We start from the raw sequence: 17,885 nt of genomic DNA, 5'->3' as shown, positions 1-17,885 counted from the left end.
TTAAACATTTCTATGCTGCTTTCAACCCAGATAGGGTCCCCAAGGTAGTGAACATCAAAGCATTAAAATGTTGCAACATTAAAACATTTAATACATTAAAACAACCTTTAAAATAAAGCATGTATATAGCAATTCAATAAAATCATATAAACATACATGCACATGTAAAAATACGACCAGGGAGGAGGACCAATAACAGTTTTGGGGGTACATCAAACAAACAAAAAAGTCTTCAACTTCTGGCAGCAGACAGTGGTAAAGGGAGAGACACAATATGGGATACAGAAAGCGATGGAGCCTCAGTTAGGGTGAAGACAGACAACATTTTCAGTGAGAGGTTCAAGTGCATATTTGAAGTTCTGGTGAAGTGAATGTCTTGAAAGGCAGCAAATGTGTGTTCATTCTCATTCCACTGTACCTAAATATTATATCTGTCTTCATAGTTGAATAATTTGAATGGCTCCAATAGGACTCAGGTACTTTTCCAACATTCTTCCATTCACAGGGGAGCAACTTAACCATGAGCTGATCTGTACTACTTAAATTTGAAACTACATGACTGAACCATAGGAGTCAGATTGAACGCATGCCCAATAAATCAATATCAATACTGGGAGAGAAGTTGCTGATGCCATAGGTAGAGGACCTACACAACACTCCCCTGCATACTCAGTTGTATAATTTGGGCACATATGAGATCCTTCCATGACAAGTAGCCCCAACAAAACATTTGAGGACTTTTGAAAGAAACAAAAAGATTTCAACTAAGAGTACACAATTTGGACATGAGTGTGTTTCACTTATCTCTAGTCGTCATCCATTTCATTAAAGTGAAACTCAAACTTATTTTATGGCAAAATTAACACTTTCAGTAAGACCCAGACTGGTACGGAACCTGGAACTTCTTCATCTGGGAACTTTGTGATCTCAGGCCAGTTACAGGTTACCTCTTCTAGACCTACCCTAGAAGAATTGTGTGCTACCCACCTACATTATATACCCAGCTATATATCATATGACCAGTGACTCAAATTATCTTATTCTGGAATAGATTCACCATGATACAACTTGTGTAATCATGCTTAAGAAGTGTGGTTGAGCAACCATCTTTACAGAACTTATGATGGAGAATTTGTGTGTGCCACTGGATATACAATTTGTTGGGCATTATCTGAAAGGTATCTAGTGCTTCAAAACAAAATGCTTAAGCATTGTGTCACTTCTGAAACTCTGTGTCCCATAGGTTGGAGAGACGCGGTGCAAGAAAGTTTGCACTTCGAAATCTGACCTGCGCTCCAATGACTTCAGCATCGTTGGAAGTTTGCCAAGAGATTTTGAATTGTCAAACTATGACTGTTATGGAAAGCCCATTGAAGTCAACAACGGACTTGGGAAATCTCAGGCAAAGAACAACAAAAAGCCTCCCCCTCCCAAGCCCGTCATTCCCTCAGCTGCGAAACGAATCGACCTTTACGCAAGAGCCCTGTTCCCATTTACCTTCCTGTTCTTCAACATCATATACTGGTCCGTATATTTATGATAAACCCCTTATTTTTTTAAAAAAAGTATGCGCAATATATGCCATTTCATTACATCATGAAGGCCAGTCTGCAACAATTATTTGCATTTGCAAAACAATATATTGCATATCAGATGCTGTGCTATTGTAATGGAACAAAAACTGGCATCGTGGTTTTGAATGAAAGCATGACACCACAACGTCTGTGCTTGAACCAACTGTTGTATATACATGTACAGCGTACATCCTGCTTTAGGAACATATGAAGGATAACACATACTACATTATTGAAGCTGGATAACACTCCCTGTGACTATAAGCGAGAGTTAAAAGTGTTTCTGATAATGAAACTGATGTGCACGCAGATTATCAGTAAGATCAATATTCTAGTCTATGTAGTATTTACAAGTTCTCCTTATGACTTTCAAAGCAAAGGCCCATCTTGTTCTTGTATAAATTTAGATGGCACTGTGGAAGAACAAGCTGATGTTGTAATTAAAATTATTTAGACTTTGTAAGTGGGCAAAGTATATATTGAGCTGATCTTGTCTATGTGGAAAATAAAGATAAGAGAATTTTCAAAATCAGATCATTTATTAAAATGCATTCTTTGTTTCTGCAAAAAAAGGTGATGCTCTACCAAACATATTAAGACTAAGAGATGGCTTAGCTTCACAGTTGAATATTTAATTGTTTGAATTTTGACATAGTACAGTGTTGTCCTGCCTATAATAAACAGCAAAATGGCCAAAGCCTTTAAAATACAACTGGTGGTATAGAATGAGCTGAAATCTCTAGGTATACTCTACAGTTTTTTATGTCTGCAAGTCATGATGTGGTCATATGGAATACTAGTTCCCTCCAGTTTCATCAGGTTCACCAAGATACCTTCTAAACAAAGATCCTAACAATTAAATGACTCAAGTAATCAACCCACTAAAGTTTGATAATATAGAGGGGAAATGCCTTCAGTGTCTGCAGGTCTATAATTTCATCCAATCAAACAAAAACTTGCTTCCTGATTATGGAAGATACATATCATTGAGCTAAAATTTATGCTTACTAAGATGTATAACATATATAACACCCATGTGAAAAATGACATCGGATGTTCCTATGTTATTCCAGTAATGAATGGGGAATTATCTAGCTGCCCCTACTTCATATATGTTTTTATAGCTTGGCCAGAATTGTTGTATTTTATATTTGGAGTGAATGACTTTTGGTGTTTATGTTAATAATTTATACCACTGAGGAAGGCCTATTGGGTTTTTCAATGGAAATTTTTATGATTTATAATGCACTAGTCAGCCTCACCACTGGGCTGTGTGTGACCATAGCTGGAGGGTCCATTTGCCCATTATATGCACATCAGACGTAATAGGATGTATAATTTTTGTAATTCTTGTTTCCAGGAATGTAGGGAGAGAAAATGGTGCCTGTGGCAAAATGGTGCCTACCCCCTGGCCCCATCCCCATCCCCCCACACATCTCCATGTCCTTGCCCTGCTCTGCACACATACCTTTTTCTGTTGGCTGAAAACAGCTTTCTGTCAACTGAAAATGGGCCAGACTGGTGGGGGAGGGCCAGGCCTGGCAGAACGAGGGGGCAGGGGTCGGGGGTGATTTTCCACCCCGACTGGTGTGCACCTGGTGCACAGCGCACTCCACCCCCTTATAGCTACCACTTTGCTTGTTTCTCCTGTCCACTCTCATTGCAGAGTTCTACAAGGAAAATAGTTACCTTATCTTGGAAAGTGTTTCCAAGTACATTGTTAGCAAGAGTATAAATAGTTTTCCCTGTAATTAATCTCTCTGTTTTAGCTCTACAATCTTTCAATATATATTTTATTTTCTAATTAATTTCCATTCCTTTTTGCTCCCCTGCCTTTTTATTTCCTTTGTGCTTAACACAAAGCATTTAATCATTAACTAAAATGTTTTTTCTACTAAACTCACACATGGAGAAACATGGCAATTGTGAATTGTGGGGGCCTCCCTCGTGGGTATAAATTGCATATTGAAAGGGAATGAGCAATGGTGAGTTACAAAAGTGGCAATGGAAAGGAATAAATGCCGAGAGGCTGAATGTGCAGATCACTGGCCCAGCCTGGAAGTAAACTGCACAATAAGAAGGAGAGCCATGTTGTTTAGAAACCCAATCTTGTGACCCAATCCAGAGCTTCCTGTATATCTTGTTACCCAATCCAGAGCTTCCTGTATACTAATCTAATGGGCATAATGCATGGGCTCCTACCCATTCACATCAATGGAGAAAGAATCTGAATGCTTGCAAAGAAATATCTTGACTCTATATTTCTCTGACAGTCTACCACTGAGACATTTTCTGTTCTTCCATGGCAAAGGTTAAAAGCTTTAGATTGATCATCTGCATAACAACTGTCATTCTGTTATCTGAGGAATCCCAAACAATCTAACATTTTATTTTCTCAATAGTTTATTAAAGCACTTTCCTTGCTCAGTTGTTATTCATCCTTGTAAGACACCAACTGCAAAAACATGTAAGCTATGTCTATCAAAAAGAGGCAAGATCCTAACGTTTATGCATCAAAGTCAGTTTGGGGGATAAGTGCATTGGTGCCACTCATAGGCCGTTTCTGCATGGTGGCAAAAACAGCTGTCCACCAGCATAATTAATGCCGGCAGTGCCGAGGCTGTTGTGTCCTGCAGAGGCAGCTCCACACGGAGCCGCCTGTGGGTCATCCCATTCACCTACCTCTCCTCCCTGCACAGCTCTGGATGGCTGGAGGGACACACCCACACTGTCCTCTGATTTCCAGGGGTTGAAGGGCAGCATGGGCAGGAAGACGCCACTTTTGAAAAAACTCACTCAGGGAGCGAGTTTCAAAAGCGGTGTTTTCGCGCCAGTTGGGAGGGGTGAGCATGGCGCGTACGAACAGCACCCCAGGGATGGCGTTTTTACCATCCCTAGGGCACTGTTTTTCAGCCATACGGAAATGGCCATAGAGTATCACTCAAAGCTGCAAGATGGAGGAAGAGGCAGCCCATGGAGGAAGAGGCAGTCTCTCATGACTAACCAGTCCCATGGACAGCCCATTCAATACTTCTAGATTAGGCTTCGGTTTTACTGAGTAAGAGTGACAACCAGAACTTCTTGTGGGGCCCTCAGCTTGTTTTGTCAAGTGCCTTCTTCTTGCTTCCTTCTTTGTCCCTCTCTATGCCAGCCCTTTTCCTGTTCCCTTCCCACATCATGTTCCAGCTCCCCTTGAGATTGGTCTCTTAGATCATGTCTTGGCTTGCCTTCCTCAACTACAATCCTGTTGAACTTCCCAGCATTCAATACCATTGTGTTCCAACTCTGCTGGGGTTCACACTTTATTTCCTTCGTGCTCAACTGCCTACCGTCCTGCACAAACCATGCCAAAAGTTCTCACCCTTATGGTCTACCTAGCCAGCATTATATCCCCTAATAAATAATTTGAAGTACATTTTTAGTGTCCCAGACCTTTTGTCAGGGCAAACCCTACCAATGAAGAGACAAGGGAAGGACACATGTATGAAGGAGAACTTCCTCAAAACTGAGCCTTGAAACCTGCATAGGTGGAATATCTGAGCTGGCACAGGGTCCTGTTCAAGTCAAGCTATAACAGTTTACTAACTTCCTGCCTTTTGCAAATTCAGCCTCTTGGCTTTTGTTTCTTTCCAATGCCACTTTTGTCATCCCCACTGCTCATTTCCTTTCAATATGCAAGTTATACCCATGTGGATTTTTCTTTGTCCATTAACTTGGATGCAGGTCATCAGGAAACCAACATACCTTTGTTGGATCTTCTCCTTTCATTTGCAGTGTCATGGTTGTGACCTCAACAAGAGCCTTGGGAGAGACTTTATTATAAGCAAATGGTATTGTTCTGTATCAGTGCTCCCAAGCAGGGCTAGTTACAGTTGGATTGACAAAGTGTCCTGCACCAGTACTGTAGCATGTTAATCCTACAGCGTACTCTAATATAGAGAGATTATTAACTGGAATGCAAAAATACTCACCTTATCAAATACTCACCTTATCAAATACTCACCTTCTATATCAAAAGATATAGAAAGCACGATATTTTATTTGTGGCCCTATTTCATTGCTTTATTCATTGAGTCACACCATATTATTCACTCTCCCACTCTAAGCCTGTGTAAAACACAGAGGCATTTTTCTTGCATTTAAAGTTGTTGTTGTTGTTTTTTTAAAAAAAAACCTCTAAATGGTATATTTTAATTAAAAAGCCTTTTGCATGAACCTGCCAAGGGAAATTGTTCATGCTGCAAAACTGATGGAGAAAATGTGATATGCACACATATGAGAAGTGTATAGTAGAAATATCCAGAAGAAAACCAGTTTGCACAAAGAAACCTCCGGTGGAGAATCTGATGATAATGCACAACTGGACTGAACAATTCAGGTTGGGGAGGGAGTCTATACTTTTAAAGAAATCAATCTGACAACATCTACGTACAAATGTGTCCTCAAGTGACAACTTACGGCGATCCCAGCAAGGGGCTTGCAAAGCATGTGAGAAGCAGAGATGGTTTACCAGTGCATTCTTCTGCAGAGCTTTCGTTAGTGGTCTCCTGTACAGATACCAACCCTGCTTGGGTTCTGAGATATGGCTAGATTATGCCATCTTCTCTCTGGACAACACTTAAGACATTATTAAATGAATAGCATCCAAGTTGAGGCTAAGGGGCCTCCTTCCATTCCAATCAGCCAAACTCCAACTTGTGTCTCTTCCTTCACTGTGGATTCTTAGGCTGGAGGGAGACTTCAAATATTGCTTAGGGGAGTGATAGGACACAGGCCAGTGATACCAAGCAACTACACATATGTGAGATTCAAAAGAATTTGGTGTGATTTATAGTATAATCACGCACAGAAGTATTTCAGTTGATATCCAGTGAAATCAATAGACTTAGACTGGAGTAAGTTTGCATAGACTTGTGCCATTAACAGCCAAATCCTGTGCCATAACAGGATCCTTAATTCCCTACAGCAGTACCAGTACCAGCAGTACCCTACAGATCTGAATGAGGGCAAAACAAAAGCACACATGGGAGCAAAATATGTTACACCAGAAGAACATGGATAAAACAGTATATCCATTTATAATATGTTACACCACTTTTCAGCCAAGAATTGGCTTTCAGAGTAGCCTTGACATTCAAAGTAAACTTCCAATTAAGATATGATGCAAAATGCTGTTCAGGGAGTAGTTTTTCTATGGGACCTGGATTGAGACAATACAGAAGGGAACCTGACTATTGTCTTCACTCCATGGGTGGCCTCAGCATTGACATCTGGTACTTTGTTGATACAATTTTGCACTGTTCTAGCAATAGAAGGTGATTCAGACACAGGAAAATGGCCTGTGCATAACCGATAGATTATTAGATGTGTACTTTAACTGGTCAGCATAATGTTTAATAGTTTCTATTCCTAGTTAACTTTGTCCACATAGTACTCCAGCCTGGTTAATGAAGACAATGAAAAGCGAGCATTCTGTCCATGACTGGTATAAAATATTTTGCCTATGATGAAAATCTCTCAGAATAGTTAACAGAGAGCAGACATTTATTTCAATTTGAAAGGTAATACCTTTGTACTATTACTTATTACCATAATTGAAGTTTTAGGAATCATTCTCGTAGAGATATGGTGGCACGTAGGATTTATTAAAATATCAGTAGCTACAATAGCTGGCAGGGCCTTCTAAAGTATCAGTGCATGATCTTATGAATAGGTACAGACAAAGATGTAGGGTTAGATCCCGCAGATGATTTCTGCTGACAAAGGGAGGTAATTGTAGACCTTGGACTATTCCTCATGTTTTCTGAGGTCTCACTTCTCTGAAACAGCACATTTCAGGGAAATTTTGGGCAACAGGGTGAGGCAAGGAAGTCACATATCCCTGATGGAAGAGCAAGGTAGGGATATGCAATAGAAGAGTCAGCACAAAACTGCCCTCAAATCTTCAGAATGTGAAAATGGACACAGGCCAATAGTCTGCAACCTACTACTATTCTTGGCAAAGTCTGCAATCTTCTTCCATCATAAAGGATGCTCCAGACTTTTGCTGGGGTTGTAGGAGCTAAGGCATAGCCACAGATGCAGACATATGGGTATATTCATCTATTTTAGAACATAGATATATATATATCTTTGCTAAGATAGTATACTAGTTAGGTGCTGCCAAGAAATCTACTTGTGCAAGTTGTGTAACTTAGGAGAACAGTCTACGTTGTTTATGTGCCATCTCCATTCATGAACAACTGAGGGTTTAAGGTTCTTAATTTAAAAAAAAAACAATTAGGAAGAGTGAAGGGAGCGTCTCCTTTCTTGTCCTACTTCCTGCACTGTACTCTACACCACACCCAGCTACAATCTTAATGCTGCCAATATTAAAAATTGAACCATTCTGAGGAGAAAAATCCCTGCAGCAGCAGCAGCATGCACAAGCTACAAGTGTAGTTCAGGTCTCCCTGTCTTCACATACTTCTTTTATGGGTACCACATCCTGCCTATATAAGTGAACAGGTATCTTAACAATCCAACATGCCCCCCCCCACCACATTATCTCAAGTTTAATGCCCTTTTAATGTCATATAGATAACATCCTGTAGAGTCGGTGGCTTTGTAGCTGGCAAATTACTATGATTTATGAAGGGTTATAAATATATGGAGCACATGCATTATTGTTTCAAAATCATACTTTTTACAAAAATTGGATACTGAAAGTCATGCTTAATCTTGGGACCCTATTCTGCTGCCTTTGAAATAAGATACATTCACCAATTACTGTCCTAATGTTAGCCGAGCTCTAGATTCCCCAAGCAATTATTTTTGTGGGTTAGTGCTAAGGCAATCATTTTTCTTTTTAATGAGCTCTATTTAAAGGAGGCAGAAATGCTTCCTCTCACATCCGAAGGCTTGGGCTATGAGTACATTAGCCATACTTTAATATAAACACCTTAAATGCTTGTGCCTAAATATATCACAGAATCTTCCCCGCCCCTCCCCATTTTACTAGGCTTCCATACCATCACTGTTTTTCTATGCATACGCTAATTTTTCTGTACTGGCTTCTTTTTATTTGAACTTAAAGGTTTTTTTAAACCCTATCCACTAAAAAGTATGCTGTGTTACAAGCAAAGAACCATCAAGGCCGCTTCCACATGGAGCCAATTGTCTACTAGTTTTCATGTTTTTAAAGTAAGCTGCCCTTTCAGTTGCAGCCTGCATCTTTCCCCATTTAACTTGGCAACAGAAATCAATGAAGACTTTTTTTTAAAAAAAGTTTAAACTAGTAGATACTATTGTTAGATCATTATAATGTTACAGTAACCTATTCATTCTTAATGTTGAGGGGGACATCTCCCCCAATCCTCCAGCGTGTGGGAGAGTCACTGCTGTGGTTGCTGAGGCAAGGAAAATAGTGCTGGTGTATGTAAGATCTGCAACCATGCACCCCATCCTTTCCACATGGTGTCCATGGGCACTTTGATGGCAATCTTTTGGAAAAGACAACACCAAAGCAAATTTTGGAAAGATTGCAGAAAGCTTGTGAAAATACTAAGGATGTGCTCTGAGTGGAAAAAAATTGAGATCCAGGATTCAGGGAAGACACCTTTACTGTTTATTTCTGATTTTTGAGTAGTACAGTTCCAGCTTGGAATTCAGATTCATGGGGGAGGGGTTCAGGGAGGGGTCTGGAATTTCAGGACCATTATTTTCAGTGAGGGAACCAGTCTGAGGGTCTGGTGCAGCTGATTTTAAAGATAATGACACCACATTTGGGCAGACATTAGTCTTCCCTCTAAGCTAATGCCACCCTAGTTTTCAAGCAGAGTGAACAACAGGTCTGGATTTTACAGGTACCTAAAGAAGGAGCCCCTTTTCTTCATTGTTTCCTGTGGGGAGGGGAACTGTCAGCAGGCCAGCAGGTGAGCACTGGTTGCTGGCATTTCTTTTTTACAAAAATCCTGGATAATCTTACAGTGGTGGATTCCACACTGCTTCAGGCACTCAGAGAATCTGCCCCCAACCTGCTGGGTGACCTTCACAGACTTGTGGGTGGGCAGACTCTCCCTGACAGTAGACGGTGCAGAACTTAGATGGATTACACACAGTATGTGTATAGCAGGTTTCAGTCATGATAAAGGAACCCATTTTCAGTGTATTGTTGAAGGAACCCGTTTTCCTTTTTCTTATTCACATGTGTGCCCTTCACCTGTTTAGGCAGCGATTGGAGCCCATGGAAACAATCCGCATTGCTTTTACACCTTCACAAGGAGACACTTCTCTCTCATTTTTTAATGTCCTGCAGCACATGTGTGGCTGTGCAGGCATACAGAAAGGAACCCCCACAGCCAGGCTAATTGTCCTACAATCTGATCGGCTGCGCCTGCATAGCTGAGCATGCGCAACATACACACTGCTGCTTTGCCAGGCAAGATGTTTTTAAAGGAAAAGCAGCAGCACTCACTTCATTCCGTAGACAGGGTGGGAGTGGCGGAAGCCAAGGCAAAGAACCAGCAAAGACACCTTTACTACTTAATTTCTGTGCCCTGTTTACATGGTTCTCTCAAAAAATACCTTCCCGATCACAACCGTGCACTGTGGGATAAAGTCAAAATACACTGTATTGCCTTCCCAACATCATGTTTAGTGGAGCAAGACTTCAGTGCAGTGTCTCTCAGCATCTTTCCAAGCAGAGAAACAGGCTGAAAACTGCTGAATGTGAGGATCTAAGCCTTCTTCCCAGTGTCTTGCAGCCTGATGCTGGAAAGCTAGTATCTCTGCATATCCATTTCATTAAAACTGTGAAGACATAATGGGTGAAATGCAAACATACCCTTCCATATTGTTAAAACAGCTCAGTAAACTGGTTTACTTTTACTAGGACATGTTTTATTTGTGAAATACGAAAGTGTGTTTACAGTGTTAGAAGTTATTTTTAATTTGCAGTAGACCCAATACCAAGAAGCAGGTGTGTGTTCATATGAGGGGGGGGGGGCACTAGGGATGTGGCCTAGGAGCCAAGGGAGCAGCAGCCCAAAAAAGTTTGTCAACCACTGCTCTAATGCAATCTTAGTCAGGTCTGCTCAACGGTGCTTAGATTACTCCCAGAAAAGTGTTCTTAAAATTAGTGCTGCACTACAATCCGAACCAAAGTGACCCATTTGTAACTCTTCTTGGGAGTGCACTACAGGTAAGTAAGTTTCAGTGAATTTTGCCACTGAACCCCAGGCAATTTGAATCTACATTCAGGTAACATTATTAGCTTTGAAGCAGCAGCTTTCAATCTAGGATATCAAAGGATGTTCAGTCTAAGGATTTTGATGCTCCTCAAATGTGTGGAACACAATGCATTTATAGGTGGACAGAAGACATATTCCTAAACTCCTCAAAATTCCCCTGGCACAATATTAACCCTTGAATATTGCTCCACAGAAAGCTAGCAAGATGCCTGAGTGCCCCATTGATATGTGCTAGTTTCAGATGACCATTTTGATCATGTTTGTGAATTTATTAAATGCCCCAGGAACTTCTGGACAATGTATGTCATAATTCTGGAAATGCCCCAGGAAATTCTGGACAACTTATGTCATAATAGATTGATGCAATGATTGTATGGTGAATTTACTTGTCTAACCCTGATGGTTTCCTAGGATGGGTGTGGAACTCCAGTCTTCTGTTCCTTGACAACAGGCTGGATTTAGTAGCAACCATTCCCTCTATAAAAAAAAAGGTCTTAATTTTTTAAATAAAAGACTCTTGTGTGGTGAATGCTGTTCCCCTCATTAATTTCCCTTCAAGAGATCTTTCTCAAGCACTCCAACATTTCTGATTTTAAAAAAACTATTAGCATGTACAGAGCAAGCAGGATACTCGGCTTCAGCTCCTCTTACAACCAAGATGCTTCTCGAACAGTCAGATTTCAGAAAAGTGGGTGTGGGGAGGAAGAGTGAGAGAAGGAAGGTGCTTTGGAAACCGAGCAGTTTCTTAGTTGCATGTGGCACAGCCCACGTTCTCTTGGGCGTGCCCAGAAGCCAGGTCTTTATTTATTGTGATAAATGGGGGATGGGCAGTAGAAAGCATGACTACCCTGCAAAACACCAGCCCGTGTGCTTTGCTGCAGCATCAGGATGTGGGGGCGGAAAGTTAAAACAGATCAGAGAATTGCCCACTGGGAACAACTGGAGATGCTGGCATGCTTGTCGGATGTAATAGGAAATAGGAGGACCAATTCATTTGAACTGGGCTATGGAAGTGTATGACAGCATGCAAAACAGAATGCAAATATGGAATGGAAAGTCTCTGGTCCCATAGAGACTGTTCTGCGACTGCAATCACAGCCCCCAGAGTGGAATGACAGTCCCTAGGAATGGAATCAGTACTCTGAGACTGGTATGACTGCCCCCTGAGTGGAGTGACAGCTCTAAGAGTAGCAGAAGTGTTCAGGGACTATGATGACAGAGTGCAATGATGATTCCTGGGAGTAGCTGGAATGTACTGGGCCTAAAATGACAACCCCCAAAGTGGAAAGACAATTCTTGGGAACAGCAGAGTGTCTAGAGACTGGAATAACTACTCCCAGTGCTCTGGGTCCGGAATGAGGACCCTTAGAGTGGTCCCTGGAAGTGTACAAGTGCTTCTGGGGCTGGAATGAGAAGCTCAAGAGTGGAATAATGATCCTTGAAAGTAACAGAAGTGTTCCAAACCTGAAATGACTGGCCCCAGAGCGGAATGATGGCCCCTTGGAGGAGCAGAAATGTTCTGATATCGGAATGATGGCTCTCAAATACAGTGATAACCTCTAAGAATAGAATCAGTGCCTTGATTATGACCCCCCCCCCCCGGGGAATTAACATCTTTGAAAGTTGCAGAAGTGTCCTGGGACAGGAATGACGGCCCCCAGAGTGGAGCAGGGATCCTGCAATTAAGACCCATGCTCTGCAACTGCAATCATAAACCTTGGAATGAAATATACTACACTTCAAGTCATATTTCTGCAAGTTGCATGGTTATATCTGAATCAACTCCCCCCGCCCCCCAGTAGTTGTCTTACTCGTGAGCTGTTATTTTGCCCTCTAGAGTCATGATGCTGGTGTCAACCACCTCATTCTGCCATGTTGTCAGTTACAAATATTGCCCTCCTCCCCTTCTGTTCTCCCTTAGAGCTCCACAGTATCCAGGTCAACTCCATTCCTCTATGTTCCTGTTATATGTCAAACCCTGAGCTCCCCAGGCACTTTTGCTTAGTCTGCTGACCACTGACCCACTGATTCTACACCACTTGGGGGGGCATCATTCCGGGTCCAGAGCACTGACTCTTTATCAACATCATGCTTTTAGAAGGAACTAACAGTTCAAAAGCGAAAAAGCTCTTGGAGTGGAGCAATTTGGGGAAAAAATACATTAACTTCCAGAAATATTAATTAAAATGTAAGGTATTTCATTCCACTCTTGGGTTTGTGACTGAGTTCCAGAACACTGGTTTTAATCGCAGGGACTGTCTTTCCACTCTGGTGCTGTCATTCCTGTTTCAGAAAGCTTGCTACTCCCAGGGACCATCATTCCACTCTGGGGGCTGTCAGTCTAGTCACACAGCAATTACTCTATTTCTAGAGACTGTTATTCAACCTGGGGGCTGGCATTCAAGTCACAGAACACCTTTGCTTTTCCTGGGTAACATCATTCCAGGGGACCGTCATTTCTGGCCCAGAGCACGAATCCTATTCTTTGGGACTGTCATTCCACTCGAGAGCCATCATTCCAAGCCCTGCACATGTATGCTACTTTCAGGGGCCGTCATTCTACTCTGGGAGCTGTCATTCCAGTCCTGGAATGCTGATTCCATTCCTAGGGACTGTCATGTAACTCAGCGGCCACTATTCCAGTCGCAGAAGATTTCTGTTACTCCAAGGGATCTTCATTCCACTTTGGGGCTGCCATTCTAGTCCCAAAAAGAGACCCTAGTCCAAAATCCATTTGGCATTTTAAAAACAACCTGGTATAATACATGTCAGTGGAGCCCTTGCAAGTCAACTGGCATTCTGGTTCCCATGACATCCAACGGAAATGTCAGCATCTTTCACTGATCCCAATGGGAAATCCTGCCATTCGGTTGAAGGCCATGAATGTTATGTCCGGCCGCCTCAATGGGCGCTTCCCTTCCTCTGCGCTGTCCGCGGTGCTGAAAATGACGAGCCTTCCTGTTTGGCGGAACAGTCCAGCTAAAGGCTCCAGTCCTCTTACAAAGACGCGGGAGCGCGCGCTCGGTAGCTTGCGTAGGGCCAGCGAGGAGGGGGCGGGCGCGCGCTCACCAGCACTGGGGGCGCACGCGCACGCCTGGTCCTCGCCTGCCTGTGTGTGAGTGTGGTGTGTGCGCGCGTGAGTGTGTGTGAATGTGTGTGTGTGTGAGCGAGAGAGCGAGAAAGAGAGAGACGGGTGAATGTGTGTGCCTGCTCGCGAAGGAGCTGGATGTACCGAAGCGCCGGGACCACAAGAGCAGCCTAGAGAACGGCATCCTAGCCGCTTCTTTCTTCCTTGGGCTGGCCTAAGGACCACTGCAGCTTTTCCCTGCTGAGGGCTCCTTTCCAGCTCGGGTCCTTCAACCACTCGCCCAATATGCAGAGGATCTAATTTGCAGAGCGAGAAGCGGGCAGGAAAGGAGGAAGAGGTAGGGAGGGCGGCGGCAGGAGAAGCAAAGGAATATTTTGTGGCTTGGTGGAGGCTCTACTTTTCATGGCAATGCAAAAGATTCGGCAGATTTCTCTCTTCCTGGCTCCTTTGGCGTGGGGACTCATCTGGGGGGTCTACTCAAACGGCATACAAATAGGTGAGTGTTCTCTTTACAGTGGATCTTTCGCTCCCCCTCCCCTCCCCCCCACAAAAAACCCCTTTCGCTCAGAGGCACCATAGATTTGGCCAGCGAGTAATTCGGCTTCAAGTGGCGTGTTCCTGGCATAAAGCCTTAAGCAACATCTTCTCTGGCGGAGTGAACGGATGAGGAAAGCGCCTGGCTTCTCAGGTTTTCTTCGAATTACCTCGCATTTTCTCTGCCCTCTCCCGCCTCCGCCCCCCCCCCCAAGAGGCAGCCCCGTTCCCCTTACCAGTCTGCCCTTTAAAACCATCGCTCTTCCTTAACTGGTGCATAGATGACGTTTGCCAAGGTGCAATCTACATCCCGATGAAATCGGGTCGAAAGAAAACTCCCTTCATTTGAACGGAGCTGGATCATATCCTTCATAGGAGAGAGGCTCTGATTACCACTGTGTCCCCCACCCTCCTCAAAAAAAATACCTTATCTGGTGAGCTTGCTATGCCCGCGATCTTAAGAAGGGCGAGTCTCACCCTTCAGATCAATGCGACTGGGGGCTGTTCTGACGAAGGAAGTAACCCCCCCCCCCGGCCCCCAGATGAGCTAGCCCTGCCACCGCCAAGCCCGCAGCACCGATGTCCTCTCTGTGTGTGTCTCTTGTTCTGTTTGAATGTCTCTTTGCCGTCCTGCAGGGGGGCTGTTCCCCAGGGGAGCCGATCAGGAATACAGCGCCTTTCGGGTAGGGATGGTTCAGTTTTCCACTTCGCAGTTCCGTCTGTCCCCCCACATCGACAATCTGGAAGTGGCCAACAGCTTTGCTGTCACCAATGCTTGTAAGTCCTGAACGTTCCCTTTATTCAAAGCCTTTTGGTTGGTCCTGTTTGCTCCTTGCAGTGGCAGTAGTAAGGCTGCAACTGGGGGCACTTTTGCGTTAAGCTAAGTGTGTGTGGTGTGTGTGTGTGTGTGTTCGCGCGCGCGGTTGAATACACTGTGAGGGGAAGTCATGACTTTGGTATTTAACTCCTCCAGAGAAGCTGGTGCGGTTTGGGGGCGGGGTGAGGACCTTCAGCGATGGAGGACGCACCCCTCCCGCTACCTCCCCTCTGCCGTATTCCTGCTAGATTTCCTCAGCCTGCTCGCTGTGCCCCTTCCCTGTTCCAGCCTCCCCTCCCACTCCTTCCTACTCAGATTGAAGAGTCAGATGTGCAGATTGACTAGACTTCCACAGATCTCACTCTTGCTCTTCGTTCGATTATATAAGGTTGGATGCAGCAGTGGCTGATGGTGGTATAGGAAGGACTCCACCCTACTCCTACCTTTGGCCCAGAGGGGCTCTGCTGTGGGTGGAGTGTGAGGCACACTTATTTACCTCAAACCAGCCTGGATTCTACCCCTCTTGTCTTCTGTTGGAGTACTGGCTTAGTAGGGCAGAATCTGTTCGCTTGAGCAACAGGAACCGGCTGGAGACAAGCTATCTCCTTTGCCAGAAGAGGCTCTTAGACACTGTTGCCCATCCCACATCTGGACAGAATTCCATTAGCAGTTGTACCCTTGAGACCCAAGTATAGCTTTCTGTCTTGCCCCAGTACTACAGACTGGCTGGACATTAATCTCTGTATCTTTTCAAAACAAGAAAGAGCTGTTGGAGGCGAATTTTCCCTAACTACTGTTGTGAAGGCATGTTAAGATTGCCCTTCATGCTATATGGTACTGTTTATTCCATGCATAGATATGGAAGGGACTGGAGTTGGCAAAGTGGAAGGGTTGGGGACCCTATGGGTTATGTGGTTCCAGCACGTGGCATGAGGCCATATACCAACTTTGCCCATAGATGTGTTTTGATAAATGCAAGAAACTGCCATTATGCTAAATAAGAGATCCCCCAGGCCACAGGTGTCAAACTCACGGTTTTCCAGATGTTATGGACTACAGTTCCCATCATCCCCTGCAGGGTTTGGGGGCAGGGTGGGGGCGGGGTCCTCACCCCGCCTATAGTCCATAACATCTAGAGGACCACGAGTTTGACACATATGCCCCAGGCCATCTCAACACCTGGACTTCCTCTGGTTTAGCAGAGGATGCATAACAAGAGGATGCTCAAGGAAGCTGCAAAACAGATAGAAGTTGATTGTTGGGTTTGAGCAGCAATGGCTGCATGACACTGATCAGCCATTTTCCTTTTTGCAATTATCCTTAGCAGAATTACACTGCTCCATCCCTTTCCCCAATAAATCACAGTACTTTAAGGAGCATTTCCTTGGTTTTTGAAAGAAAGCAACTCAGTGGGACAGTGAGCATAGAACAGGTCTTGAATGCTGGGGAAGAAAAGCACCACTTTTGTCTCAGAGTGATATCACGACTGCATTGAAATAACTGGCTGGCATGACATAGATCCAAATGATTTTGAAGCTTATACCCTCTATGCACATGTGAGATATGTCCCCTCTCACAGCTGCCATCGTCTAGGTATTTCTTTTATGTAAGGTTCTGAGGGTTTTGCAAAGGACATCAGTAGATATAATGCAGCAATTATCAGGGTCAAGTAGCAAAAATAATATAATGATAGAAGGAAATCAATTTATTCAGCTGGAATGTACATCTCCACAGGGGATAGGCTTGGCAGAACGATGAATGGTCATGGCTGGCATTACCAAACTGAAAGCTGCGATCATTATTTCACTTCTAGCTAAACTAAGAAGTGATGATGTCTTTATTGCATGTTTGTTTGGATTAATTGTCTCCATTCCGTGCGGGTTTCAAAACAATCTCATTAGTGGAGGTAAAATATGATATGTAATGGAGCTTGGTTAGACCTGGGATCTTAATCCTTGCACGGTTTTCATAACAAGAAAATGTTTTATCATTCTTGATGCTACATTCTAATATTTGTTGGTTTATGCTGGGATTGAAATAACAGTCAATAAAAATACCATATCATGTAATTGTAGGGCAAAGCTGTAGCACCTTAAAAATTGAAAGCAGGAGAGGAGAACTGAGGCAGTCACCTGAGTCGGAAATCACTGCTAGCTAAGATTATTAAAATTGCAATTTGTCCTGCTGACGATAAAGGAATGCATTTTGATTATTAGTGTTTCATATTGGTGTTTTTGGGAAGGGCTGTTGCCAGGGCTCTCAAATGCTGTTTCTTGAAGAAGGGGGATGTACCCACCTTTATCCAAAAGCCATCATATACATTTATAGAATTAGAGTCCTGACTGCAAGACACAGTTTTCTGCAGTTGGAATGACTAACATGTAGAGGCAGGACCCAGATGTGTAGCAAAATTAATGAGGAGACAAAAGACTAAAAATTTAATTGTGGCATGAACATTTGCTATGCCCAAGGCTCCTTCATAAAGGGAATTAACTTCATGCACATGATAAAGTAGCCTCCTGCCTAAGGAAGTTTAAGGCACAATGAAATTGTTAATCTGGAAGGCACTTCAGCCTTCACCAGGACAGCTGGCAGGAGGAGCAGTTTTGGCCATGGATAACATTACCTTCCAACCTGTCCTC

The 17,885-nt window shown here is 43.4% G+C and overlaps 2 protein-coding genes across 7 annotated transcripts in view; both read left to right on the top strand.

Moving 5' to 3' along the window:
* GLRB (glycine receptor beta) overlaps positions 1–2,106 on the top strand; it is a 42,595-nt gene extending 40,489 nt beyond the window's left edge. The window contains exon 10 of the mRNA XM_048509412.1: positions 1,244–2,106. Coding sequence (XP_048365369.1) covers positions 1,244–1,540 — 297 coding nt within the window. The 3' untranslated portion in view covers positions 1,541–2,106. The remainder of the gene's footprint in view (positions 1–1,243) is intronic.
* An 11,781-nt stretch (positions 2,107–13,887) lies between these two features.
* GRIA2 (glutamate ionotropic receptor AMPA type subunit 2) overlaps positions 13,888–17,885 on the top strand; it is a 91,082-nt gene continuing 87,084 nt past the window's right edge. For 2 of the 6 annotated variants that reach the window (XR_007245610.1, XM_048509381.1), the window contains exons 1-2: positions 13,889–14,388; positions 15,063–15,203. Coding sequence is in view for 5 of the 6 variants with exons in the window: in XM_048509381.1 (XP_048365338.1) it covers positions 14,295–14,388; positions 15,063–15,203 (235 nt within the window). In the remaining variant the exon portion in view is untranslated. Of the gene's footprint in view, positions 14,389–15,062; positions 15,204–17,885 lie in introns of all 6 variants that reach the window. The other 4 variants (XM_048509378.1, XM_048509379.1, XM_048509380.1 and 1 more) reach the window with 3 other exon arrangements.

This window comes from Sphaerodactylus townsendi, linkage group LG10 (assembly GCF_021028975.2).
Source record: "Sphaerodactylus townsendi isolate TG3544 linkage group LG10, MPM_Stown_v2.3, whole genome shotgun sequence".
NCBI classification, from domain to species: Eukaryota; Metazoa; Chordata; class Lepidosauria; order Squamata; family Sphaerodactylidae; genus Sphaerodactylus; species Sphaerodactylus townsendi.
Note: the sequence above shows the minus strand (reverse complement) of the source record. Positions and strands in the feature narration are given on the sequence as shown.